This window comes from Panthera tigris, chromosome X, assembly GCF_018350195.1.
Source record: "Panthera tigris isolate Pti1 chromosome X, P.tigris_Pti1_mat1.1, whole genome shotgun sequence".
In the NCBI taxonomy this organism is placed as follows: Eukaryota; Metazoa; Chordata; class Mammalia; order Carnivora; family Felidae; genus Panthera; species Panthera tigris.
In genome coordinates, this window is record NC_056677.1 from 89335661 (window position 1) to 89363643 (window position 27983).

The following is a 27983-nucleotide window of genomic DNA, read 5'->3' on the forward strand; positions in this document are numbered from 1 at the left end:
ATGAGAATGCAGCCATCATGAATACGATTAGCGCCCTTATAAGAAGACACAGACATTGCTTTCTCTGCTGTCTGCCTCATGAGGACATAGCAAGAGGCCGGCTGTCTGTAAATCAGGAAGGGGGCCCTCACCAAGAACCCAACACTATGGGCCCCCTGATCTCAGACCTCTAACCGCCAGAACTGTGATAAATGTTTGTTTACGCCACATAGCCTACAGTATTCTGTTATAGCAGGCCAAAGCCTGGGGCAGCTGTTTTGTTTTGTTTTTGTTTTTTTTTTTAAAGAAATGAAACAAAATAAAACCACATCCATCAACCACTTGCCTCATCCATACCACGGGGCTGATGGCTGTCCCTCATCTCACCACAGCAGAACACTGAAGCAGAAAAAACAGCAGACATTGGGCACAGCACAGGGGAACTGTGCAGAAAACAGGGTAATTAAGCAATGGTATGTGTGATGAATGTAGAAACCACCGACCCCCAACCTCCTTGTACATGTTCCCCCAGAACACTGGTCATTCAAGGTTAACCCTCCATACAAGAGATTGGAAGAGACTTCTCTGAAGGGGGCTGGCCCTAGAGGAGAACTCCGAAGATACTGACATGGGGTTTGCCAAATGGCGCGGCCAAAATCACCTGATAGCAAAACTCTTTTCATGAGCTCCACCCACACTTTCAGACCTTCCAGTCAGCTTTCTAGTACTTTCTTTTTTTTTTTTTTTTAATTTTTTAAAAAATGTTTATTTATTTTGGAGAGAGAGACAGAGACAAAGTGCGAGCAGGGGAGGGAGAGCAGAGAGTAAGTCGAGATAGAGGGAGACCCAGAATCCGAAGGAGGCTCCAGGCTCTGAGCTGTCAGCACACAGCCCAGCATGAGGCTGGAACCCACAGACTGTGAGATCATGACCTGAGCCGAAGTCAGGCGCTTAACCGACTGAGCCACCCAGGTGCCCCTCTAGTACTTTCTTCTTAAATGAACAGGCAAGAATTGTCAAACCTTTAAAGAACAGAGAAAAAATCAAGCATCAAGCAGGAAAAAGCAAGTAGTTGTAAACTGGCTCTGCAGAATACAGAAAGCTTAAAAACTTAAAAAAAAAAAAAACCCTACCATTCACTAACAGAAAGCTTCAAAAAAGGAATGTATAAAAAACAAACAAAAAACTCCAGCTCTTAGAAATTGTTAACATGTTATTTTTTATTCCCTTCCTCTATGTTCATCTGTTTTGTTTCTTAAATTCCATATATGAGTGAGATCATATATTTGTCTTTCTCTGACTGACTTATTTCACTTAGCATAATACACTCTAGTTCCATCCATGTTGTTGCAAACAGCAAGATTTCATTCTTTTTTTCCACTGAGTAGGATAAAAAATGAGAGGGAGGCAAACCATAAGAGACTCTTTCTAAAAAAATGTTTTGATGTTTCTTTATTTTTGAAGAAGAGAGAGATAGCACAAGTGGTGAAGGTGCAGAGAGAGAGGGAGACACAGAGTCTGAAGCAGGCTCCCGGCTCTGGGCTGTCAGCACAGGGCCTGACACGGGGCTCAAACTCACAATCTGTGAGATCATGACCTGAGTGAAGTCAGATGCCCAACCGACTGAGGCACAAGAGACCCTTATATACAGAGAACAAACTGAGGGATGCTGGAGGGGAGGTGTGTGGGGAGATGGGCTAAATGGGCGATGGGCATTTAAGGAGGGCACTTGTGATGAACACTGGGTGTTGTATGTAAATGATGAATCACTAAATTCGACTCTTGAAACCGTTACTACACTATATGTTAACTAACTTGGATTTAAATAAAATTAAAAAAAAAACTAAAACCAAAACCAAAAGAATAGCCATTTACTGATAGTGAACTGTGTTTATCATTAAATATGTCTTTGTTTGAAAAAAAAAAAAGAAATCATAAACACAATACCAGAAATAAAAAAAAAAATCAGGAGTTTGAAAGAGCCAAGAGAGGAAATCTCCCAGACAGAATTTTTTAAAAGATGAAAAATAGGAACACAAAGAATATTAAAGGATCAGCCCAAGTGATTCACCATTTGAACAACAGACGTGAGAGAGAGAACAATGAAAATGGAAAGAAGTCAATGAAATAACTCGGGAAAATTTCCCAGAACAGATGTACATGAGTTTCTGGGTTGAAATGGCCCTAGCACAATGGATGAAAACATACAGCAAAGCTCAGTCATGAGATTACAGAGAACATGGAGATTTTATGAGCTTCTGGGGGGAAAAAAATCAAGTCCTAGGGAAGGGGTGGGAGAAATCAGAATGCCCTTGAACTGCCACAGTAATACTGGAAGCTTAATGTCAGTGGAATAATGTTTTCAACAGGGAGGGGACATGTTCTATCTAGAATTCTACACCCAAGCAAATGATCAATTGAAGGTCTCAAATGTACCTCCCATATATCCCTTCTCAGTAAGCTACTGTGGGATGTGTTCCATCAAAAAGAGGAAATAATCCAAAGAAAAAGACATGGGATACAGGAAACAGGAGGTGCAACCTGTGATTAAAGGTGACGGGAACTCTCAGGATGATAGTGAAGTTAGATTCTAAGTTAATGGAGGGATAGTCTTAAGGTAAAGGAAGGTGAACGATCTAGCTTGAAATTGGTCAGAAGGTTCTAGGAGATACTTCTTCCAGGGATGAAAAATTGTTCGAATTCTTATTGTCTGCAAACATTGAAAGGAGATATATGGACGCTTGGTGGAGAGACTGGGGTTAAATCCTTAGAAAACCAAGCAAACGCATGAGAGACTTCTTATGAGCACTATGGGGTTCAAAGTGCAGGAAAGGAGAATTCATCATAGCTTTCCTCCACACATTTCAGCCTTGACTAGCATAGTTATCCTAACTGAAACTTACTGATTTGATTACACTTCTATACTGACAGGATGGGAAGTGTGCCCCTGTATCGCGAGGTCAATGGATAAGGACAAAGCAGAGAGGTAGCAACACACGCACGTTATTTAGATACAAGTCAGTAAATACCAAAACAATCCACTAAGAGTCAAAAGTGGATGGGCTCCTGGGTGCCTTGCTTGATTGAGCTTCCGACTCTTGATTTCGGCTCAGGTCATAATCCCAGAGTCGTGGGATCAAGTCCCAAGTTGGGCTCCATGCTGAGTGTGAAGCCTGCTTAAGATTCTGTCTCCCTCCCTCCCTCTTTCCCTAAAATGACATCATTTTTTAAAAAGTGGTTGCCTCTGAGGTAGAGGAAGCAGGAGGAATGAGGGCAGGGGATGGCTTTCTTTCACAAACTTGGTAGGGTAGTGGGCTTTAAACCTATGCTTTCCAAAAGTGGCTTGCAAGTTCCCTAGAGGTGTGCTAACAGGAGAATGAAATTAGAGATTCAGTTCCTCAGTCACACTAACCCCTTTCAAATGCTAAGCAGCCACACGTGGCTAGTGGCTACTGTAAGGGATAGGAGAGATCCAGGACATTGCCAACTTCACAGAAAGTGCTGTTGCACCGCAGTATTTTACAGGGTTGTGAAATCAATAGGGGGGATCACAACCGGAATTTAAATAAATGAAATAGAATAGAAAGTTGGTGAGCAAGTCATTAATACTGTTTTTTCACATAAACAAACAGTTTCACAGAATATCGCTTTACGTACATGTCAGTGGGTGTGCACAGCTTTGTGAATCATGGTAAAAAAATGTTTGAAAGCCCTTCTTTAAATTATGTGTACAGAATGTGGATGTTTTCTTTTTTAAACAAGAGAGTGGCAGACTCCTTGTACCTGGCAGAATCCTCACTTCTTGTGATGGCATCATCCACAGCCTCATTTCCTTGAAGGAAACTTTGGGACCTAGGGCATCATTAAAAAAAAAAAAAAAAAAAAAAAAACAAAACAGGGGCACCTGGGTGGCTCAGCCAGTCAAGCATCTGACTCTTGATTTCAGCTGGTCATGATCCCAGGGTCGTGGGATCAAGCCCTGTGTCCGGCTCCATGCTGAGCATGAAGGTGCTTCAGGTCCTTTCTCTCTCTCTTTCTCTCTCCCCTTCTGCCCCTCCCCATGCTCACACTAAAATAAAATAAAAAAACAAAGGGTATCTTTTTTGAAGTTTGGCCTTTGTATTTATTTTTTTAATATAGGAAGAAGAAAGTAAGGCTAAGAGGGTATTTTGGGATTTGCCCATGGTTACAAAGCCAGTGATAGAATGAGCCAGGTCTCCCTCACCTCTATATCCAGAACTCTCCACAGTCTTCAGGGACTGGCGATCCTTTCGGCAGGAGTATGTTGATATGTTAACCTGACTGACAAAGATTGGCTATAATGATGATGATGATGATAGCTAACAAAAGCTTACTATGTTTCAAACATTTTACCTGGACTAACGCGTTTTAACCCTCACAACCCCCCTGTGAGGTAGATCCTATTATCAACCAATCCCATTTGTTCAGATGGAAGAATGCAGGGGAGGGGTGTAGATTAACCTGCTCAGTCACCCAGCTAGTGACCAGACTGAGGCAGTCTGATCCCAGGGCGCTAACACTATATGACAGACACCCTCATAGAGGTGCCTGGTTGGTTCAGTCCATGGAGTATGTGGCTCTTGACCTCGGGGTTGTGAGTTCGAGCCCCCATTGGGTGTGGAGATTACTTAAAAATAAAATCTTGTGGTGCCTGGGTAGTTCAGTTAGTTAAGTGTCTGACTCTTGATTATGGCTCAAATCATGATCTTAGGGTTGTGAGATTGAGCCCCGTGTCGAGCTCTGTGTTGACAGTGGAGCCTGGTTGGGATTCTCTCTCTCCCTTTCTCTCTGCCCTTCCCATTGCTCACGCTCGTGCTCTCTAAATAAACGTTTAAAAAATAATAGTAATAACATACACCCTCATATAACTCAGATAAACTGACTTCCTAAATTTTAAGTAGCCTAAAGATAACAGTTATCATTTATTAGCACCTACTAATAATCCACACTGACAGGACTGTGTTTTGTTCCACAATTAGCAGTGTTACAAAGGAGGTCTACTCTATGAACTGTATCAATGTAACAGCTTTGGGTTCCAGCGCTCCAAACTAATGGATGGGATTTACACAGGCCAGGTTAGCTGCTTAATGCAATTCCATAAACCTACATTTGAGTACTTTTTATTTTTTTTTAATGTTTATTTGTGAAAGAGAGAGAGAGAGACAGGGCGTGAGCGGGGTAGGGGCAGAGAGAGAGGGAGACACAGAATCCAAAGCAGGCTCCAGGCTCTGAGCTGGCAGCACAGGGCCGGATGAGGGGCTCGAACCCTCGAACCGCAAGATCATGACCTGAGCCGAAGTCGGTTGCTCAACGGACTGAGCCACCCAGGCGCTCCTACATTTGAGTACTTCTTAAATATGTGTTTAAAAGTCTGGCTAACAGGGGTGCCTGCCTGGCTCAGTCAGAGGTGCCTGTGACTCTTGATCTTGGGGTTGTGAGTTTGAGCCCCATGTTGGGTGTAGAGATATAAATAAATAAACAAACAAACAAACAAACAAACTTTAAAGAAGAAAGGAAGGAAGAATGGGAGGGAGGGAGGGGGAAGCAAGAGAGAGAAGGGAGGGGAGGGAAGGAGGGAGGAAGGAAGGAAGAAAGTCTGGCTAATATTCTGGATTTTTATCTGCAGATTTTTATCTTGGCACATCATTAGGCACAAACTGGCTTGATATGGATGGTTTTATTTCTTAAGATTCGAGTGCAAACTTAAAAACAAGAACAAACCAAGTTTTTCATTAGGAATAAACACAAAAATCAAAGTAACAATCCTGCGATCGTGCATTTTTAACAGAAAGTACAAAATATGAATACATTATCATTTGTAACTACATTTGAAAATTAAAATATTTCTCTCCAAGTTCCAAATACCACACAATCATTAACCTGTCTTCTTCTTGTCACCTCAGAGACATTTGTCATGTGCTATCAGGAAAACATAGGCAAGGATTATTATGAATCAGTCTTTATGCCCCAAAGAAACATTATTCTCCTTAACTTCTGACTCTTTGAATCATTCACCTGTATCTCGGTTTTGAAAAGCCATACAATTATATCCTTCCACTCTAGGAAGAAAAACAAGAAAGAAGCAATACAAGTATCAAGGAGGCAAGATATTTTCATGTAATTAAAGCAAAAGTCACAAGTGTTCGATTTAGAAATATACAGAACTGTAGTAAAATCTTTAAGTACAACTTCATTTGATGGCTGACATGTCAGAATAACAGTGAACAATTTAAATAGGTATAAAAATGTAGGATTAAAATCTTTAGCCTCAAATACTCGAAAAGTCACTATGAACATGGAAAGACTGGTTTACATAAACATGTATATATATATTTTTTTTTGGGGGGGGGGATGAAAAATCAGGGGGTAGTGGCATCTCCCTGGTCCCTTAACAGTATTTGGATTTTCCCAAAGAATTAGCAGCACCCAACTTGAAGTGTTAATTCCATGTTTCTAAAGGACCTATACAACAGATTAGTTGGCAGTGTTCTAGCTTTCTGGAGATGGGAATGGGTCGGGGTGAAGACACTGGGGTATGCATGCATTCACATATTTAAAATCACCATTCCAAATGGGGCGGGGGGGGGGGGTGGAATTCACATATTGAATAAAAGATCTAAGGAAATCATCCTTAAAGGATCAACAGTGGGCCAGAACAGCAGAAGCTGACCAGTAGTCTACTTGATGATGATGGTTATTCACTCTTCAAAGGCAAGTCGGGAAGAATGACAATACTCACATACACATAACTTCAGAGTGCTTGCCTTGAATTTGACATTGCAGAACACTGAACAGAAATGTCAACAAAAACCTTCATTCTTGCTTATAACAACACCAGACTATTTTTTCCTTTTCACCACCATATACAGAACATTTAAATATTTTCATTATAAATATCTTAGAGCAAAAAGAATGTATTTTGTTGCAGTGGTGGCCCATGTCTGTACAAAGCAATGTCAGCAACATATATGTGTGTGTATGTATATATATATATATATATATATAATGATTAAGAAAAAAGTGCAAAGAATAACAGTATTAAGAAGTTTTGCTTTTTACAGTAACTATGGTTCAAGTGTGAAAATCTGTCAGATGTAGAATCCCAGATCTTAATGAAAGATTCAAAAAGAAGCCCGCATTGCCAAGTTACTGCACAAGTTATCAGTCCCTTATCGAGTATCTTCCCTTTTCCCTGATCTAGCATTTCCAGTTTCTCAACTCTTCCCACAGACAGGAAAATAGGGGTAACAGTGTATCCTTCCCTTTAACTTCCCCAAACTCCTCCGAGCAAATCATTCAGAGATTCAAACAAAATACTGGGGAGGTCATTCATCATCACCCGCTTTGCTCAAATTAAAGCTAAATGAATCAAATCAGCAACAGCAAGCAGACCTTAAATTACACGGCTAATTTAATATGAGTACACTTTCAAATCAATCCCTGTTATCAAAGATAAATCCAGAACTGAAATTCTTTCCCAGGTGGTAATCCTAATGGATTTCATCACCTTTTTGAACACAGAAAATAAAAATACTTCCTGTTAAAATGTGATTTCACTTTTTACCATTTTACCCATGGTCTCAGTCCTTTCTTTTGAACAAACCTAGAAAGACAGCTCTCGACATTCTTCAAAATGTACTTTACTCTTAAGTCGTTCCAATAATTACAGTTACTGATTTCAGACCTCTGAGTTTCCAAAAAAAAAAAGAAAAAAAACCAATTTCCCTTTAAATATATCACTAAGTAATTTTTGGTGCATTTAATGTTGTATTCAGACTTCAGGCACTGTAATTATTCACAACATTACAATGATTCTATGTCTAACCTATGCCAACAATTATGAATCCTAAAATGGTTTCCAAGGTACTGTTTGATTCTGTAGATTATATTATGATTGAATTTTGCCTTCAAGATAAATTGTTGGAAGAGAATTTTAAAGCCCTGCAACACTTCTGCTTTGAAGTAGTGTTAGTACATATTTCTTTTGTCATACTTAATATTTAAGCTTCTTCTGAACTAGGAAGACAGTAGACATTGGAAGATGCAAATTACCTCAAACTACATTCTACACCAGCTCCAGTTCATTTTGTTCAACATTCAATATTTTCCTTTAAGAGAGCAAGCAGATGGTAGGCTAATTTTTAAAAGCAGAATTTTTGCTCTAAAATTAATGACACAGCTAACGGGAAACAACTTTTCGATTTCAGCTTCATGAGAACTAGGCAAAAACTAAGTTAAAGTAGACTCCATGACTATTTTAATAACTTTGGGTTTCTTTCTTTCTTTTTTTTTTTTTTTTTTTTACTATGTCTTTAGAATGATACGCCCCTTACATTCTAACAGACAGCTCAGTAAGGCTTAAAACTCTAGAACTGAAAAACCACCAGACAACCTCCCACACACCTGTAAATGACTGAGCAGCATTTTATTTGCCCCCATACATTCGCTCAATGTCTTTGAGGTAATGGTTCTTCAGTTCCTTTCTCTTCAGTTTGAAAGCATCAGTGACCAAACCAGTTTCAGGGGTCCATGGCTCTGGACTCAAGCGGACCTTGATAGGAATTTCAAATCGCTCCAGATTCACTGAAATGAGAAAGGTAGGGGGAAGGTGGGAGAGAGGGAAAGAAAGGGGAGATGGGAGGGAATAGTTAATGATTCCGGTGCCTTCCAATTTCATCGTAGAGTTTCATCGTATTGTTTCAGTTGAATACAGTTTTAGCCTACAGAGATTTTATTCTACCATATTCCTACCATATGTAGGAAAAGCCTTCAGAGCCTTCCTATTTGTTGTTTCTTCTGCCTGCGATGGTCTTCCCTTTTGGTAGCTGCATGGCTCATTTCCTTACTTCATCCACGTGTCTACTCAAATGCTACTCCTCGGGAAGGCTTCCCTGACCCTTCAGAACAGATGTCCCCGTACCCTCTTTGTCCATCCCTTGGCACGAGATTTTCTTCAAAATACTTATCGCCACCCCACACATCATGTATATTTGTCTCACCTGCTAGAACATAAGCTCCATGAAAGCAGAGTTTTTGTTTCGTTCACTGCCATCCACGGGGCCACATTAAGAGCCCTCAGGAAATACATACGTATGTATTTATTCATTCTGCAGGGACCTAAACCGCTAGCCAGCCGTTCTTCTTGAGCTTTACTATGCATTCAAATTAGAATCAAAAGGGGGATTGTGAATTTCACACTTAAATGGTCTCAAGAATTGAGGTGGCACATACTGCACCTGAGTTAAACAACTCAGCACATGCTGAGATGTCAGAGCACAGAAGAAAATAAGGACACAGAATCAATCAATAGAGTACTCAGTAATTTTAAATTCAATTACACTCCATCAAGTTATTATTAGTACAAGCTCATTCCTAAAATCCTGAAGACCCATTAACAGCAATGCTAATCTACAGAGGAGCTTTATTTTTTTATTTTGAGAGACAGAACGCGTGTAGGAGGTGCAGAGAGAGGGAGAGACAGAATCCCAAGCAGGGTCCTTGTTGACAGTGAGGGAGCTCCCAGATGAGGTTTATTTTATATGCAATTATTTAAAACAGCAATTTTGGGGCACCTGGGTGGCTTAACTGGTTAGGCCTCCAACTCCTGGTTTGGGCTCAGGTCATGATCTAAGGGTTGTGAGACTGAGCCCCGTCAGGCTCCATGCTGGGTGTGGAGCCTGCTTAAGATTCTCTCTCTCCCTCTCTCTCTGCCCCTCTACCCCTTGCTCATGCTCTCTCTCAAAAAAAAAAAATATTAAAACAGCAATTCTGAAGGAGCACACATCTGCATGTTTAAAAACTACTGCTAGACAGCCTAGGTGACTTTAGAAACAACTTGGTTTCAGTGACAAGCACAAAAAGAAATCAAACTCAGGGATGTTTTTGACCTACTACCAGTCCTGAGTTTTTCAAAAGCTGGATTAAATTACTGAATTTCTCATTAAAATCAGAGAAAAATATAAACTGGAGTGTGGAAAAATAATCTTTCCCATTACACAGAACCAAATCCCTAAAAGTAATACCTGAACAGGAACATGAAACTTGCCCAAATTAACCAGGTCTGCTCTGTTGATACATTACAGCTCAGATATGGGGGAGGTGCCAGAAATAAGCCCATCTGTTCCCAAGGTCACATCTGGATGTTAAGGATACAGTTACATCCTCAGCTATAGATTTGGTTCCCAAACCTTTTATTTCATAATACAGTAAAACCTTGGCTTGCGAGCATAATTTGTTCCGGAAACATGTTTGTAATCCAAAGCACTTGTATATCAAAGCAAACTTCAAGATCCATTGGCCCAGTTGTGATCATGTGACGTTCAGCATCACGGACTATTTGCATTGCAAGACATCACTTGTTTATCAGGTTAAAACTTATTGGAAATGTTTGCTCATCTTGTGGAATGGTCACAGAACAAATTACTGGCAATCCAAAGTTTTACTGTACTTCCCTTATTTACATAAGTCCTATTCCGGAAACACTGATAAAATCAGGACAAGGTAGGCATATTATTTCAGTTGCACACAAGCAAATTTAGGTATATTTATAAAAGTGACTCTATTTAATCTTCATGAACTAAATTCCTGTTCAAAGGGGGAAAAGGCTACATTCTGGGAAATGTACATTTTGGGAAATTTCATTTTGGGAACTCCTAAATATTATCTAGTACCACAAGCTTCAGAGAACAATGGGTAATACCCCAGTTTCTTATAAACAGGATACACTGCCAACAAGTGAGAAAGAGCAGGGGGAAGAAAAAACAAACAGGATTTTTACACGTGGCATTTTATATGAATTACCTGCAACATTATGAAATACAGCCTGCAGGTGGCAGCAAATATCGTTGGGTTTTTTTGTTTGTTTCCCTAGCCATTGGTAGTTGTCAAATCACTACAAAACTTTTCAGTTTGTATTCTTATGATAGGTAACCTGAAAGCAAGCCCCACTGGGGTTAATGAGGTTGAAACTAACAATTTAAAGCTTGTTTTTCAGAGACGTGTTTCTCCCTAATCAGCTATGGTTTCTTGCCAGACCCCACTAGCAAACCCGCTAGATGTCTCTGCAGAGGTATAAACTGAAGGTCATGGATATGGCTCCAGCCTGTGAACAAGCATTCCTTCCCCGAGATAATGAGCTTGACACCGATCCAGTTTATACTGACTCACAGAGCATGCACCTAGCCCCTCACCTTGTCCTAAGAGGACCTCCTGAAGGCTGGGGCCAAATTTTGTCTCCTCCTAATGGTAAGTCTGCACCGCAAAGTGAACATGGGATGTATGTTACTTATATGTGCAAGCTCCATCTTTCTTCATTCAGTTATAAGTTTCCCAGCCCTTTTCATCAAGGTGCATGTAATCCCAACCCGTATGATTATTTTTTAATAATTTTGTTTGAGAGAGCGAGTGAGCACAAATGGGGGAGCGGCAGAGAGGGAGACACAGAATCTGAAACAGGCTCCATGCTCTGAGCTGTCAGCACAGAGCCCGACATGAGGATTGAACTCGTGAACTGTGATATTATGACCTGGACTGAAGCTGGACGCTCACCTGACTGAGCCACCCAAGATGCCCCCCAGCCTCTATGATTATTAATAAAGAAAAGAAAAGAAAAGAAAAGAAAAGAAAAGAAAAGAAAAGAAAAGAAAAGAAAAGAAAAGAAAAGAAAAGAAAAAAAAGAAAAGAAAAAACCTTGTCCTGTTCCCCTTCAGGAAGGCAGATTTGAGGCTTGCCCTTCTGTCTCTTTGTTTGGCTGCCTCTTAAACCCTTTCCTTGCTGCACATTCAATGTCTCAGTGATTGGCTCTGCTGAATGTCAGGCACGTGAACTCAAGTTTGGTTACAAATGTGGTGAGCCAGCCAGGAGCTCATTGCACATGGTTTGTCGGCTCCCAGCCGGGAACAGGAGTCTGATGATGAGTCCAAGCAGCTGCCTAGGCTCCTTGTCGCAGGGACAGTTCCTGGGGCCCCAGCTGGACTGGGCACCGGACCTTTGCTGCTTAACTTTTGCAGCAATAGTTTTGGGGTTTGGTTTGGACAGACCTCTCTTGAGTACTTCACGTGGGATGGCACGTGAGCTTATTTCTTCCTCCCATTCAGTTGCCTTCAAATAGGGGGTTTTGGTTTGGCTCTCTTAGCTTGAGTAGGAAGCCATGTGGTTGAGTCAGTAAACCTCTGACTTTTAAGAAGAACTAGCAAGTAGGAAGCTGTTTCGTTCAGTTGGCGAAGTCCCGACTTTTCACGAGGACCCAACACTCTTCTGGGCTTTATTTATTGTGTTTCTTGCTGCAGTGTTTGGTATCTTTCGATCAAATGGGCCACATGCTAATTGGAAAATTGGAAATGCCTATTCAGTTCCCAAATGCAACCCTATGGGCTGTATTTCCCCAAACTTGACAATGTTTCATTATGAACCCATGAAAAGGGGGAAAAAATGGAGGCACGTGGGTGGCTCAGTCGGTTGAGCATCCAACTTCGGCTCAAGTCATAATCTCACAGTTCCTGAGTTGGGAGCCCGGTGTTGGGCTCTGTGCTAACAGCTCAGAGCCTGAAGCCTGCTTCAGACTGTGTCTCTTGCTCTGTCTTGGCCTCTCCTCTGCTGGCGCGCTCTCTCTCAAAGATAAATAAACATTTTTTTTTTAATTAAAAAAATGATCTTCTTTTTGCAACATGCAACATTGCTTGGCCACAATGTTCATTAGACTCTGGAGAAAAATAATGAACTAACAGACCCAGAAATTATAATGTTATCTTGCAATTAGCTTTGTTCTGTAAAAGGGAAGAAATGGGATGAAATACCCTATGTTCAGTTTTTTAGGATGCTATATTAGAATAAGCCCATGCAGAAGAAATGTAATATTTTATTTCAACACACAGAGACAGACTTGGAAATTGGGCTTTTAATGTCCTCTCCACAAATATTAGTAAAACAAAGGCTATAAGACTTTGTTTGTATCTTGTGTATTTGTAGGTGTGTCCATAGATGTTGTAAATATATATTCTCTACCTCTGGGTGGTACTGTTAAGATTAATTCATAAAAGAGCTCTATTTAGTTGGTTTATAGGCAAGAGCTTGCTAAGAATTGGGCATTCTTGGGGCTCCTGGGTGGCTCAGTCGGTTGAGCTTCTGACCTTGGCTCAAGTCATGATCTCACAGTCCATGGGTTGGAGCCCCATGACAGGCTCTGTGCTGACAGCTCAGCCTGGAACCTGGAGCCTGCTTTGGATTCTGTGTCTCCTCTCTCTCTGCACCTCCCCCACTCACACTCTCTCTCAAAAAATAATTGTTAAATTTTTTTTTTAAAAGAACTGGGCATTCTTAAAACTCAGAAAGATAGAAACCAACCCAAATGGTTTTCAAGTTCACATGATCTGCAAAAACAGTCAGTATTAAAGCTAACTTAAGGTTGTTTGTTTAATTAAAATGGAAATGTCTTTCAAGTTGCCAGCATTAGATGTAAAACTTTTATTCTGCCTGCATTTACTTAAGTCAAATAAGTTGATAGGATCTGTTACAATTTTTTAAAAATATGCCTTGGGAGAATGACTGTGATATCTTATAAAGTTTTTATGGGTGATCAAAATATAATTGTTGAGAGCAAGTAAATTAAGATAAAAAGGTTTCTAGGTAAACTTTTAAATAGCTTCCAAAATCTTTGGTAACCTGAAACCTTAAAGTTAAATTCATTAAATATCCAGATCATTTCCAAATAAGAGAAAATAATAAAACATTCCTTACCGACCATAGGTTTATGCACTTTTGGTTTCTTTATTACAGAGAATCTAAAGATCAAGTGGGGTCTCGGGGCACCTGGGGGGCTCAGTTGGTTAAGCATCTGACTCTTGACTTCAGCTCAGGTCATGATCTCATGGTTTGTGAGACTGAGCCCCGCATCAGGCTCTGCGTTGACTGTGCGACTGTGCAGAGCCTGCTTGGGATTCTCTCTCTCTCTCTCTCTCTCTCTCTCTCTCTCTCTCTCTCTCTCTCTGCCCTTCCCCCAGTCATATGTGCTCTCTCTCTCTCAAAAATAAATAAACTTAAAATAAAATAAGACAAAACTAACAAGATAAATTGGGGTCTCTTAGTAAACATGTTTTGTGCTTTATTAAGAGATTATACTATGAAAAGTCATAGGTTTCTAAAAATTATTAAATAAACTCATAAATGTGCTGAGCTAAAAAATTCTGGTGTAAGAGTCAGTTCACAATCGGTTACTATTAGTTTTCACTAGAAATTGAAGTTTATAATAGTTAAGAATTCTAATAAATGTAATTAAGGCTACTGGAAAAGGGGAACAAGTCTGTATGCAAAGAAAATGGTGTATAAAAGTGTTGAATCACTGTATCATACCCCTGAAACTAATATTAACAGTGTATGTTTACTCTACTGGGATTAAAATAAAATTAAAAGAATAAAAATAAACCAAAAAAAAAAAAAAAACCAAAGGAAATGGGATATATAATTTTGGTTAAAAAAAAAAAAAAAGGTATGAAGAATGTGAATACATTTTTGTTGAGGGAAAAGGATTTTGTCCTAAAATAATGAGACTAGTTATTTAAAAAAAAAAAACTGAGGAAATCTTTTTTTTTTTTTTTTTTTTTTTTTTTAAGAGATCGGGGGTTGTGGACAGAGAGAGAAAGAGAATCTCAAGCAGGCTCCATACTCAGCATGGAGCCTGATGCAGGGCTTGATCCCACGACCCTGGGACCCTGACCTGAGCTGAAATCAAAGGTTGGATGTTCATTGGGTGTTGTATGTAAGCCAATTTGACAATAAATTATATTAAAAAAAAAGAGTGGGACACTCAACGGACTGAGCCACCTAGGCGCCCTGGAAAAAATCTTAATGTAAAAAAAAAAAAATTATGGAGGGTTTACAAAGGGAAAGTTTTGAAACAGAATTTTATGTGTGGTCAGGACTAAACTTGTAATAAATGAGTTTTAATATTAATAGTACACTAATATAAGACTGGAATTTGTTTTTTCTCTGTGTTAGGATAACAAAGTTTTCTTAGATTGTTGGTATGCTCTTGATAGAAAATTACAAACAAAGGTTTTCTTCATCTGCCTGGAAAAACAATTTGTATGTTTTGTCTTTATCAGGCCATTGAAAATACTTAAGAAAGCTGAATCTTCTCCATATTGAAAAAGCTAAGTTTTGCTAATGCCTATGCAACCTTCTGTGTTTACGTTTAAAATCTCGTATTGTCATCTTGGTTAAACAGATAATTATTAAGTTTTGTAACGATCTGTAATCGTATTTTGGTATGTATTTTAAAATGTTCTGATATTTTTGACAAACTTCTCCAAATTCAAATTCTAAATGAAATCTTTTCAACCAATTAGGCTTATTTATTTGGTTTGTCCAATTACACAAGAAGCATTGTCAAATAAGTGCTGATAAACTTTCTTTTTTAAAAAAATTTTTTTAACATTTATTTTTGAGGCACAGAGAGAGAGAGAGAGAGAGAGAGAGAGAGAGAGAGAGAGAGAGCATGAACAGGGGAGGGTCAGAGAAAGAGGGAGACACAGAATCTGAAACAGGCTCCAGGCTCTGAGCTGTCAGCACAGAGCCCGACGCGGGGCTCGAACCCACGGACCGCGAGATCATGACCTGAGCCGAAGTCGGACGCTTAACCGACTGAGCCACCCAGGCGCCCCAGTGCTGATAAACTTTCTTAGGCTATACTGTGTAGATAAATGTTATGACTGTTCCAGAAATTATATAAAATTCCTAAGGTCTTGATATGTCCTGGTATAATGTCATCACTTGTAATTCTGATTACTGAAATGTTATGTGTTTGCAGAAGTAACCAAATTTGCCTGTCAATTGCATTATAATAAACTCTTATCAGATTTTTAACCATGGCCAATTTTTACATCTTTTATCATTTACAGACAGTTATACTTTTGCTCAGATGCTCAAAAGCATCCTGCAAATGTGTTTCATCATGAGAGAGATTCATAAAAAAGACTTTCAACAATTACAGGTTTCTGATAACCTTAAGATCATAAAACTAACACTGGTTAAGAATCCTGAAAAACTGGATTCAAACAGAACAAAAACAACATGGGCCTGAAAGAACTGACAAAGAGGATTATATTTTTTATGACTCTTGTTTGAAACATGCTGGCTCTCTAATGTTGGCTCTTCCAAATTTAAAAAAAAAAAAGCTTTTTTTTTTCTCTTAAGCTAACTGGTCTATAGCAATTTGATGAATTATACCTTTGTAAGCAAAATCGAAACATTTATCTTTTCCTCCCCACTTGGTCCCCCCAAAATTCAAAACTCCCAGTGATTATTCTTATTTTCATGGCAGTTACAATTGTTTGCTGAAGTTCAATAAGAATCTGTTCTCCTTGTAATAAGACACTACTGGAAACACTGGTTATATTACCAAGGCTTTGACTGGAAAGTCATATTTGAGGGCAACATGCACGGACCCGAACAGGACCAGACAGCTTTAAAGAACTAAGATTCAGGGGCACCTGAGTGGCTCAGTCAGTTAAGCATCTGACCTCAGCTCAGGTCATGATCTCCTGGTTTGTGAGTACGAGCCCCACGTTGGGCTCTGTGGTGACAGCTCAGAGCCTGGAGCCTCTTTCCAATTTGGTGTCTCCCTTTCTCTCTGCCCCTCCCGCACTTACTTTCTCTCTCTTTCTCTTTCTTTCTCAAAAATAAATAAACATAAAAAATAAAACAATTAAAGAGCTAAGGTTGAATTTATGGATCCAATAGCGCCCCTGGGAAATACCACCCTGATACCTTGCTCACAGAGTTCCCTGCAGCCATTCCAGGTGAGTAAAGAAGTCACTTCCTGGCAGGTGCAGGAACCTCAGGATATCTTGGTGGGGCCAGGGGGAAACCTCAAGAAGGGAGGAATTCACCCAAATCTATAGGTGTTGCAGGCAAGTCTGAGGGCAATTATTTGGCTTGGCTTCTTAGCCTCAAGAGGCTCTTCAAAGTTCAACTCTGGGGCACCTAGGTGGCCCGGTCAGTTGAGCATCCCTTGATTTCAGCTCAGATCATGACCTTGATCGTGGGATCAAGCCCCTCATTGGGATCCTCGCTGAACCTGCTTGGGATTCCTTTTCTCTCTCCCTCTGCCCCTCCCCCACTCGAATGTGGGTACATGTGCTCTCTCTCTAAAATAAAAATAAAATTAAAAGTTCAATTTGAAACTTCCTTATGAAAAGTTCCAGCAAAGCAGATTCAAAAAGAACATACATGGCCAATCACTATTCTTGCTGCACTTATGTAAATAATTAGGCCAAGTTAAAACTGGATTTATTTTACAAATAAATTTGTCTAAATGTGGCAGATCTTTGATGGAAATGAGGGTGATTTAGAAAAATTATGTTTCAGTAACACAGCTTTGTGGATGTTACATGCTAGTTCTAATTACCTGTTTTTTTGAGTGTTTGCTGTCTCCCCATAAAACTGGGCTGGATAGTCAATTCTTCTGGTTTCCTCGCATATCTAGCCATGACTCTTCAAACTAAGGGTTCCAATTTTCTCCCACTCCCTTGACTTGAAATCATTTAAAACTAAAACTGGGGGCGCCTGGGTGACTCAGTGGAGCATCCAACTCTTGATTTCTGCTCAGGTCATGATCCCAGGGTCGTGGGATTGAGCCCTGTGTCAGGCTCTGCACAGAGCATGAAGTGTGCTTGAGGTTCTCTTTCTTTCTCTCTCTCTCTCTCTGCCCCTCGCCCAAGTTTTCTCTCTCTCTCTCTCTCTCTCTCTCTCTCTCTCTCTCTCTCTTAAAAAAAAAATAAAAACCAAATAACTAAAACTTCCCTTTTCCTCAAGCGCTCTGAACTGAAGCTAGACTGCTCAAAGTAAATTTCAGAGAAATTGCCACAATAGCTCATGTTTGGAAAATCTTCTTGCCTATTGCTGTATCAAGGCCACCCGGAAAGGTCGCTAAAGACATCTGAACTACAAACTAGGAAAATCTGTCAGTCTGCCACTGCCTGCCCTCACTCCATCTAAAGATGCTTCAAGCCTGGGGATGCCTGGGTGGCTCAATTGTTAAGCATCCAACTCTTGATTTTTCCTCAGGCCATGATCTCACATTTCATGAGTTCGAACCCTACATAGGGACCTGTGGTGACAGCGTGGAGCCTCCTTGGGATTCTCTTTCCCTCTCCCTCTCTCTATCTTTCTGCTCCTCACCACCACCCCCCCCCCCACATACACACACTCTCTCTGTCGAAATAAATAAAAACTTTTAAAAAAATGATGCTTCAAGACTGACATCTAGAAACCTTCTCACTGGCAGCACTGGGTTTGTAATTTGCTACAACCACTAATAAGGGGTTTTCTTTTGTTTCCATAGAAATTCCACTTAAAATTAATTACTTGCTTGCTTGCACAATATAGCCCCCTAAGTTTGAGATCCTGCTGGCATGACTGCCTCCTGAAATGGGACAAGTGTTCTAACTGAGCTGACCTTTTCTCAAGACTAAGACTGGTTCATGTGATATGGAGCAAACTTCTTACCTAAGGTTCAGAACAGTTGAACCCCAGCTACTAGTGAACCATGTTGATCTGTGTGATGTTTTTCTAAGAAAAATCTTGGTCAAAGGGGGTATCTTCCAATTACTTCTAACCAGCCCTGGGTTAGCCATGCCTTGGCAGTTGGAAAATAAGAGAAATCTACTTATTTAAAAATTAGGTTTCCCTTTCTCTATTCGCAATCTCAATGAAACCAGTTATTGTACCAACCCTCTTAAACCTTTTTATCAAACAAAAAGGGAATGAACACCAGATGGGAGTTACCTGCCTGGTTACCAAGAGGACAGATTTTGACATCTGTCTGGGAAAACATTTTTACCCTGGAGGGGAATCAGGGCTCATGATCAAGAATCTTTCTATCACCTTAGGCATGCTCACCAACAAAACTGCTGTTGTTGTTGTTGCCCAACAAAAAAGAAAATAAACGTGTTAGCCAAGGTAGTGTTTGATAAGCACGCTGCTTTGGACTATGCTTGCAAAACAGGGTAGGATATGTGCCAGTGCTAACACAACTTGCAGTGTTTATATAATGCTTCAGATTAAGAACAAACTCATTCAGATAAAAGCAGAGAGTAAGCCACTTGGCTACGTAAATTTCCCCAGAGGGGTCTAGAGAAATTGATTTGGTTAGTGGACTCTTTTCCCAGATTCCTCAAAGGATTGGGTCAGTGTCACAGGGAATACTAAGATTTGGGTTATCTACACTTTACATTAATTAGATAACGTAATAATCAAATATGCTTTCCAATGTTGTTTCAAAACAATCAAAAAAGGAACTGATATTTTGGTAATGCCAAATGTACATGTTAAGTCAAGTACCAGGGAATATTCCCAAAGGGGTACAAAGTTGCTTCATTCCTCAAATCCAGAAACTGTGCCCTTTTGCTGCAGGAAGCAGCCAGAGTGGCCACTGTCCCAACTCCTTCAAGACACAAGAGAAAGCGAAACCATGCCCATAAGGTTAATGAGGTTGAAACTAAAAGGAAATTTGAAGCTTGTTTTTCAGAGATGTGTTTCTCCCTAATCAGCTATGGTTTCTTGCCAGACCCCACTAGCAAACCCGCTAGATGTCTCTGCAGAGGCATAAGCTGAAGGTCACAGATATGGCTCCAGCCTGTGAACAAGCATTCCTTCCCCGAGATAATGAGCTCGACACCCAATCCAGTTTATACTGGCTCACCGAACATGCACCTAGCCCCTCACCTTGTCTTAAGAGGACCTCCCGAAGGCAGGGGCCAAATTTTGTCTTTTAATGGTAAGTCTATACCCCAAAGTGAACATGGGATGTATATTACATGTATGTTTGCCAAATGTGCAAGCTCCATCTTTCCTCCTTAAAACTCATAAGTTTCCCCACCCTTTTGATCAACATGTATGTATTCCCTGGCACTATGATAATTTAAACAAAAACGAAAGCAACAACAACAACAACAACAACAACAAAACAACAACCACCAAAAAACCTTGTCCTGTCCCCTTTCAGGAAGGTGGATTTGAGGCTTGCCCTTCTGTCTCCCATTTTGGCTGCCTCTTGAACAAACCCTTTCCTTGCTGCATACTCGATATCTCAGTGATTGGCTTGGCTGCGCGACAGGGCACACAAACTTGGTTGCAGACCTCACACTTCTATTTAAAACATGAAGAGGCCCGCTATAAAAGTTGTGTGCTTTCAGGCAGTTTTAGCTGAACACAGTCAAGACTATTTTATACTTTTTTGCCTTAAGTCTCTGAAATTATAACTGGAAGCAAAAGGTTGGCAAGATAAATATTTCGTGGCACAGAAAAACTAGGACTTATACATTTAAGCTCATGATTACTGTATATTTTCCAAATCACTGATTGTTCAATTTCATGCCTCAATCTAGGAAAGTTATGGGGGTCCTGCAGATCCTAGAACCTTATTCCATTTTTCACCTGATTGTGATCCAGGTTGACTTTCCCCATTATTGCTTTTACACAGTGAAATACACAATGACAAATTATTCAAGTCGCATTTTACCCATTAGTACATTCAGCGGGTGACTAAGAATAACAGCCTATTTGCTGAAATACTTTTTGAAATACTACATGAAAAAAATTCTGGTAGCCTGGTGATAACAACATAAAAAGTGTGATATGTCAATAATACTATAACTGACAAAGCCATCTTTGAGAAAAAAAAAAACATTAAGCCCCTGTCTTTATGGTCATAAAGCAACCTACCTTTCAATCTGATTATGTTAACAGGCATCTGTTATGTAAAACTTTATAGTGTCCACAGTTAACTACAAGCATGTTCTTCTTGGGGAAAAATAGTTTTTCAACTTCCACCCAGTAGCTACTATTACAAACCATATTTTTAAGCCAAAATGGAACCTAAGTAGTTAATTAAAAAAAAATAAATTATATGTAGCCTAGTTAGGGAAATAGGAGTGCTTGTGTACCTCTGATAAAGGTATAAACTAGTCTACAGTTTTTCTGGGAGAAGAGGGAGTTATGTGACAACAGAGAGGAAAAAGCCTTTTAAAAATAGACATTTTCTTTGACTCTGAAATTCCATTTCTAGGGATTCATAGTAAAAAAAATAATTAAAAAAATAATTTGAGTATGTAAGATATGTGTTATATTTGTTTACAGTGCAGGACAGAGGAACTCACTTAAAAAGTCCAACAAAGACTTAAGTGGATACCCGGATACTGGAATACTATTTAGCTGTTAAAAATGAAATGCAATTCTGTATCTACTGACTTAGAAACAGGTCAATGATGCTGATGGGTTGGGTATGTTTACCAGAATGTAAGGTCACCACCCAAAATAACTACTGTAATCACGTGATTTTTACTTCCTCTTTTATAATTTTCTGTACTGTCCAGCATTTTACAATGAATATACATAACCTAATCAGAAAATGATATTTTCACTTTTTAGGAGGGGAAGCAATAAGGTTAAAAACTGGGTTAATTTAAAAAAAAAAGAAAATTTATTGGGGCACCTGGGTGGCTCGGTCGGTTAAGCATCTGACTCTTGGTTTCAGCTCAGGTTATGATCTCATGGTTCGTGAGTTTGAGCCCCGCTTTGGGTGACCTCGAACCCTGCTTCGGGTGAGTCCCAATTCTCTCTCTCTCTCTCTCTCTCTCTCTCTCTCTCTCTCTGCCCCTTGCTCACTTGGGTCCTCTCTCTCTCTCTCAAAAAGAAAAAAAAAATTAGGTTAACAGCCTCCAATTAAGCATGAGGAGTTCACAGTTTCTCTACGTTCCCCTTGGAAAATCATGTAAACAGTTTAAAATAATTTTTAAAGTGAAAAAGTTATTAACCACAAGGAAACACCTGAAAGGAGAGAAAGAGGACACTGGATGAGAGTTCAACAAAATTTTGGAAGACCTAAAGCAAGCAAACTAGCAGTAACTGACAGGGAGCCGAGAGAGCTAAAAGCTAACGGCCAACAGAGGACACTGACGAGAGGCAAATGGACCCCCTGAGCCCATGCCTCTGAAGACAGAGATGAGGGATACGCTGAAGAAAGAGGGTTGGCCCTCAGCTTGCACAGAGGACAGTTCCTCTCCCTGATCCTGCTCTTCCCCAGCTGGGCTGGAGACAGGTTTTCTTTTCAGAAAAGCGAACGAGAGAAACTCTGGACTCCAGGACACTAGGTACAACAGAAGGAGGGAGTAAAGCTGAGACGAAAAGGATGCTGTGGGGGTAAGAACCACCCACCCTACCCCCAGCCCCATTCCAATTTCCTCTTTTTGGCTACCGGAATAGGCAGTGAGGCTAATATCCTCCAGGCAAGGGACTGAAGAAGTCTGCTTTGTAGAAATGGAATGACTCAAGACACCAACATCTGAATAGCCTGTTGGTAAAGCCCAGTGAGCTTTCCAAACAGTATTTTAGTGCCTCGTTCTCAAATATGAATGGACAGACAAGGATCTGCAGATATAGGAGAGGCTGTGACCAAAACAAGCAGGAAGTGGAACTTGGAGGAGATAGGCAATAACAGGAGAAGTATCCTTCATAAAAGGAGTCCCTTGAACATGCTCGAAGGAATAAGAGACAAACACACTGACTGCATTCATGAAAGAGCAACAGGGTGCTACGAAAAGAACATGGAGGAAATGGGAACGAGCTCTTGAAAATTAAAATTCTGATACTGGAAATGGAAAATCCAATAGCTAGAAGAAGTGATAAAGTAGAGAGGCTCTGGGGGCGCCTGGGTGGCTCAGTCATTTAAGCATCTGACTTCAGCTCAGTACAACAGAAGGAGGGAGTAAAGCCGAGTAAAGGAGGGAATAAAATTCATGGTTCGTGAGTTCAAGCCCCACATCAGGCTCTGTGCTGACAACTCAGAGCCTGGAGCCGGCTTTAGATTCTGTGTCTCCCTCTCTCTCTGCCCCTCCCCCACTTATACTCTGGCTCTCAAAAATAAATAAACATTAAAAATGTTTTTTAAAAAAAGTAGAGGGACTACGCCAGAATGTAAAACAAAAAGGATGAGATGGAAAACAAAAGATAATAAAACCAGAGGATGAAAGCAGGTGGTCCAACAGTCACAGAAACGTAGTCCCAGATAAAGACACAAAGAATCTGGATGGGGAAAAACTATAAAAATAAGAAGGAGCAAACAGACAAAAAAGATAAATGGGTATTTCCCAGAACTGAAGGGCAGAGATCTCTAGATTGAAGGGGCCCACACCAAGTTAGTATCCACAACAATAAATGGTAAGAGATCCACACCAGGGCACCTCATCATGAACTATCAGAACAAAGATGGGCCATTCCGAGCACAGGCTGGGTGACCAGTCAGCAGGGATGGTTGTAACATGCAATAAGGAACTAGATAGGTTATTCTACTCTACGACATTTAAGGATCTTTCCGACATACAAATACATTTATATATGTTTCTATATATTTATTATAGTATAATACATAATGTATATATAATGTATGTGTATATACAATTTTTTTTCAAGAGGCAGGTTTTTAAAGCCCTGTATTTTACCATTAAAACAAAGAAATAGACGTCTCAAGGAGACTAATGCACAAGACATCATTAAATGACATCCAGGGACTTCAACAGACAAGTGATTTCTTACTTACTGGCATTGGCAGCTTCTCTAATTTCTTTCAGTATTTCAGCTTCCATGGCAGGGTTATTGCAGATATCGACCCAAGTTCCTTCCACTCCTTTCTGTTGTGCCAAAAGTGTCAACCTTTTCTGATTAGGAACCACAAAACTAATCACATACGACTGATCACTAAAAAATTAGAAAATAACACAAAATAGAAATTAAAACATTGAGAAAAATTGTAAGTTACTGAATGGAACAGTATACATAATTCCAAATACATATTTCTCTTATGTGTTACAGCTTCATTAAGAAGTAATAAAACCCATAGTCCTGGCATAAAGACAGACATTTAACCAATGGAACAGAACAGAGAGCCCAGGAATAAATCCTTGCATATATGGTTAAATGATCTTCAAGAAGGGTGCCATCACCACTCAGTGGGGAAATGACAGTCTCTTCAACAAACGATGTTGAGAGAATTGGATATCCATATGCAAAGGAATAAAGTTGGGCCCTTAGCCCATACCACTTACGAAAATAAACTCAAAATGGATCAAGGACCTAAACACATAAGAGCTAAAATTATAAAACATCTAGAAGAAAGCACAGGGAAGAAGATTCATGACACTGAATTTGACAATGCTTTTTTAGATATGACACCAAATGCATAGGCAACAAAAAATTGATAAATGGGACTACAACAAAAATTTAAAATTTCTACGTTACCAAAGGACACAGTCAACAGTGTGAAAAGTCAATTTATGGAATTGGAGAAGATACTGGTGAGTCATATATCTGAGAAGAGGTTAATATCTAGAATATAGAAAGAACTCCTATAACTCAATAACAAAAACAAACCCCCCGAAATAACCCAATTAAAAAGTGGGCAAAGACCTGAAACTATAAAACTCCTAAAGGAAAACACAGGGGGTAAGCTCCCTTGACATCAGTCTCAACAATGTGTATTGTTGGTTTTGACACCAAAAACAAAGGCAACAAAAGCAAACATGAACAAGTGGGACTATATCAAACTAAAAAGCTCTGCACAGCAAAGGAAACCATCAACAAAATGAAAAGGCAACCTACAGAATGGGAGAAAATATTTGAAAACATATATCTGATAAAGGGTTAATATCCAAAATATGTGAAGAAGTCCTATAACTCAAGAGCAAAAAAAAAAAAAATCAAAAAATGGTCAGAGAAACCAAATAGACATTTTTGCAAAGACATACAAATGGCCAACAGGCATACAAAAAGACGCTCAACATCACTCATCATCAGGGAAATAAACGCAAATCAAAACCACAATGAGTTATCACCTCACAACCGCGAGGTTGGCTATCATCAAAAAGACAAGAGACGACAAGTGTTGGTGAAGATGTGGAGAAAAGGGACCCCGTGTGCACTGCTGGTGGAAAGGTAAATTGGTGCAGCCACTGTGGAAAACAGTATGGACATTCCTCAGAAAATTAAAAAGAGAATTACTGTACGATCCAGCAATCCAATTGCCTAGACAAAGAAATAAAAATCCAAAAGAAATGAAAACAAGATATTGAAGGGAGACGTGCATTCCCATGTTCACTGCAGCATTAGTCACAATAGGCAAGGTATGGAAACAACCTGTGCTCATCAGATGTGGGATATATATACAAGGAAATATCATTCAGTCATGGTAAAGAAGAAACTTCGGCCATTTGTGACGACATGGATGAACTCAGAGGGCATTATACTAAGCGAGATAAACCAGACAGAGAAAGACAAATACTGCGTGGTATCACTTATATGTGGAATCTTAAAAACAGGAAAAGAAGTCAAACTCCTGAAAACCAAGTAGAAAAGTGGTTTCCAAGGGTTAGGGGAAAGAGGGACAGGTTGATAAAAGGGTACGAACTCTCAGCTATAAGGTAAACAGGGCCTGAGGATCTAACGTAAAAACATGGTGACTACAGTGGAGAACACTGTATTGTATAACTGAAAGTGAGAGAAAAAATGTTTAATGAGCAAAGGACTTGATATTTCTCCAGAGGTGACATACAAATAAATGGCCATCAAGCGTATGAAAAGATGCTCCATGTCACTGATCAATAGCAGGGAGAGATCCCCTCGCACCCATTATGATGACTATCAAAAAACTAGAAACAAGTGTTGGTGAGGAGGCGGGGAAATTAGAACACTTGCGCATTGCTGGTGAGAAGGTAAAGATGGTGCTGCTGCTCTGGAAGACGGTACGGCGGGACCTCAAAACATAAAAATAGAGCTACCCTATGATCCAGCGATCCCACATCTGGGTAGATACCCAAAAGAATGGGAAGTAGGATCTTGAAGAGATATTTGTCATGTTCATAGCAATATTATTCACAATAGTCAAGGGGTGGAAGCAACTGAAGTTGTCCATCAGTGGATGAATGGATACACAAAATATGGTCTACCTGCATAATGGAACATTATTCAGCCTTAAAAAGGAAGGAGATTCTGACACATGCTACAATATACAACCCTGAGGACATTATGCTAAGTGAAATAAGCCAGTCACAAAAAGACAAATACTGTACAATTCTATTTATATGAGGTATCCAGAGTAGTCAAATTCACAGAAACAGAAAGGAGAATGGTGGGGAGCCAGGGACCACAGCCAGGAAAAATGGGGAGTTGTTTAAGGGACAGAGAGTTTCAGTTCTGCAAGATAGAAAGCTCTAGAGATTGACTGCACAACAATGTGAATATACTTAACACTAGTCACCTATACACTTAGAAATGGTTAAGATGATAACCATTATATTTTGTGTTTTTTACAGTTACGTTTCTTAAAGGGTGTAATAAAGCCCATAAAAATAAACCATATTAACGTGTAAAGAAAAGGATCTAACCTCTTAGGTTTCTGATTTAGAAAACTTTGACTAGGGGTGTTAACTTCTTAGGAAATTTACTTATGCTATGTCTCAGCTGTTAAGGATGTTGAATGAAGTAAGTGCTGTGGCATAGCTAAGTACTTAGCAAGACACAGAAGGTGTCCAATAATTAGTTAAAACGTCTCAATCATCTCAAATGATCTTCAAACTGTTGAACTTTCAGAAATGCGTAACATTCCCCATTGCTGATGAAAATTTGATGTTTCCCTTATGATTATACGTAATCACAATTTTTTTTCCAATCATCCTTTTTCTGGAATAATAGGAGACACAAATGCAGCCTTTAAAATTACCTTTTGGCAAAAGCACAGATGTTGTCTATTAGTGGACAGTTCTTCAATGCAGCTTCAACTTTCCCAAGGGATACATATTCTCCTGCTTGTAACTTCACCAGATCTTTCTTCCGATCTAGAAGTCATGAAGAACGAATGGTAAATTATCCGGTCCATTTTATTAAGATCCGCACAATTCTGATTTTCCCTCAATCTCATTGCCTTAATCTTTATTTACACAGATACTTCTTCTAAAATTCTGTTATAGAATAATGCTTGTTCATGCACATCCATTACAAGGAAAACACCTAGCTGAAGAAGTACTAGCTAAAATGCTCAGTATTTTATTATAATCTTAAATACTATGATAAAGTTAATGGAAGGGACAGGGTCTTACAGCATTAGATTTGAATGACAGCTCTGCCCATTACAAGCTACATGATCCTGGGCAGGTCAGTTGACCCTACCAACCCTCAATTTTATCAGAGATACTGACCCCTACCTCATATAAGCATATAGGACAATGTCTGGCATACAGAACATGGTTAATAAATGTTAATTCCCCATTTTCCTTATTTGACATTTCCTTATTAAAATGACAGTGCTCTAAGAAAGAATGTGCTGGCACAGGATGGCACAGCTTGAATAATCATCAGTGGCCTTACAACTCCATATGAATTCTGACTTGCCTACCCATAGCCTGGGAACCCACTCTACATGCTGACAGAAACCCACCTTTGATTCCAGTGCAATTAAGGATCAAGAAAAAAAAAAAAGTGGAGGGGATTGGTTCTAGATTAAATCATGTTTACCGGGGATTTCCCCAGTAGATCAAACTTCAGGATGAAGAACCAATTTTCCCAAGAAATCTTTAACTACATTCAGGTCAGGTACAGGTCCAGAGACAGATTTAAATGGACCGACCGCTAGAGATATGACTGAGGAAATTTTATGGCTTAAAAAGGACCTGAATGGGACTCTACAGAGTGGTCCTTCCCAGCTGGCTAGTCAAATTTTTATTTTAGCTTTTGCCCGATTAAAGGGAATAACAGAAGGGCTATTTTGGAGCTAAAAATCTATTTCACTAGGCTTAGTGAGGGCAGTGCCAAACCAACTGACATTCTCAGAAGAACAGATTACTGTTGAGGATTTATGATTTTCTAAGGTTCCAGGATAGCTGGAGCCATATGTATAGATAGCCACTAGGGAAAATAATGTGTCCACACTGCCTCTTGGATAG

At 39.7% G+C, this 27983-nt stretch overlaps 1 protein-coding gene across 6 annotated transcripts in view; it reads right to left on the bottom strand.

Moving 5' to 3' along the window:
- ACSL4 (acyl-CoA synthetase long chain family member 4) overlaps nucleotides 1-27983 on the bottom strand; it is a 69097-nt gene that overhangs the window by 8588 nt on the left and 32526 nt on the right. For 3 of the 6 annotated variants that reach the window (XR_006213603.1, XR_006213602.1, XM_042975313.1), the window contains exons 12-14: nucleotides 26765-26879; nucleotides 23591-23748; nucleotides 8404-8583 (exon numbers count right to left, since the gene is read on the bottom strand). Coding sequence is in view for 4 of the 6 variants with exons in the window: in XM_042975313.1 (XP_042831247.1) it covers nucleotides 8426-8583; nucleotides 23591-23748; nucleotides 26765-26879 (431 nt within the window). In the remaining 2 variants the exon portion in view is untranslated. Of the gene's footprint in view, nucleotides 1-6639; nucleotides 8584-23590; nucleotides 23749-26764; nucleotides 26880-27983 lie in introns of those variants that run through there. The other 3 variants (XM_042975314.1, XM_042975312.1, XM_042975311.1) reach the window with 1 other exon arrangement.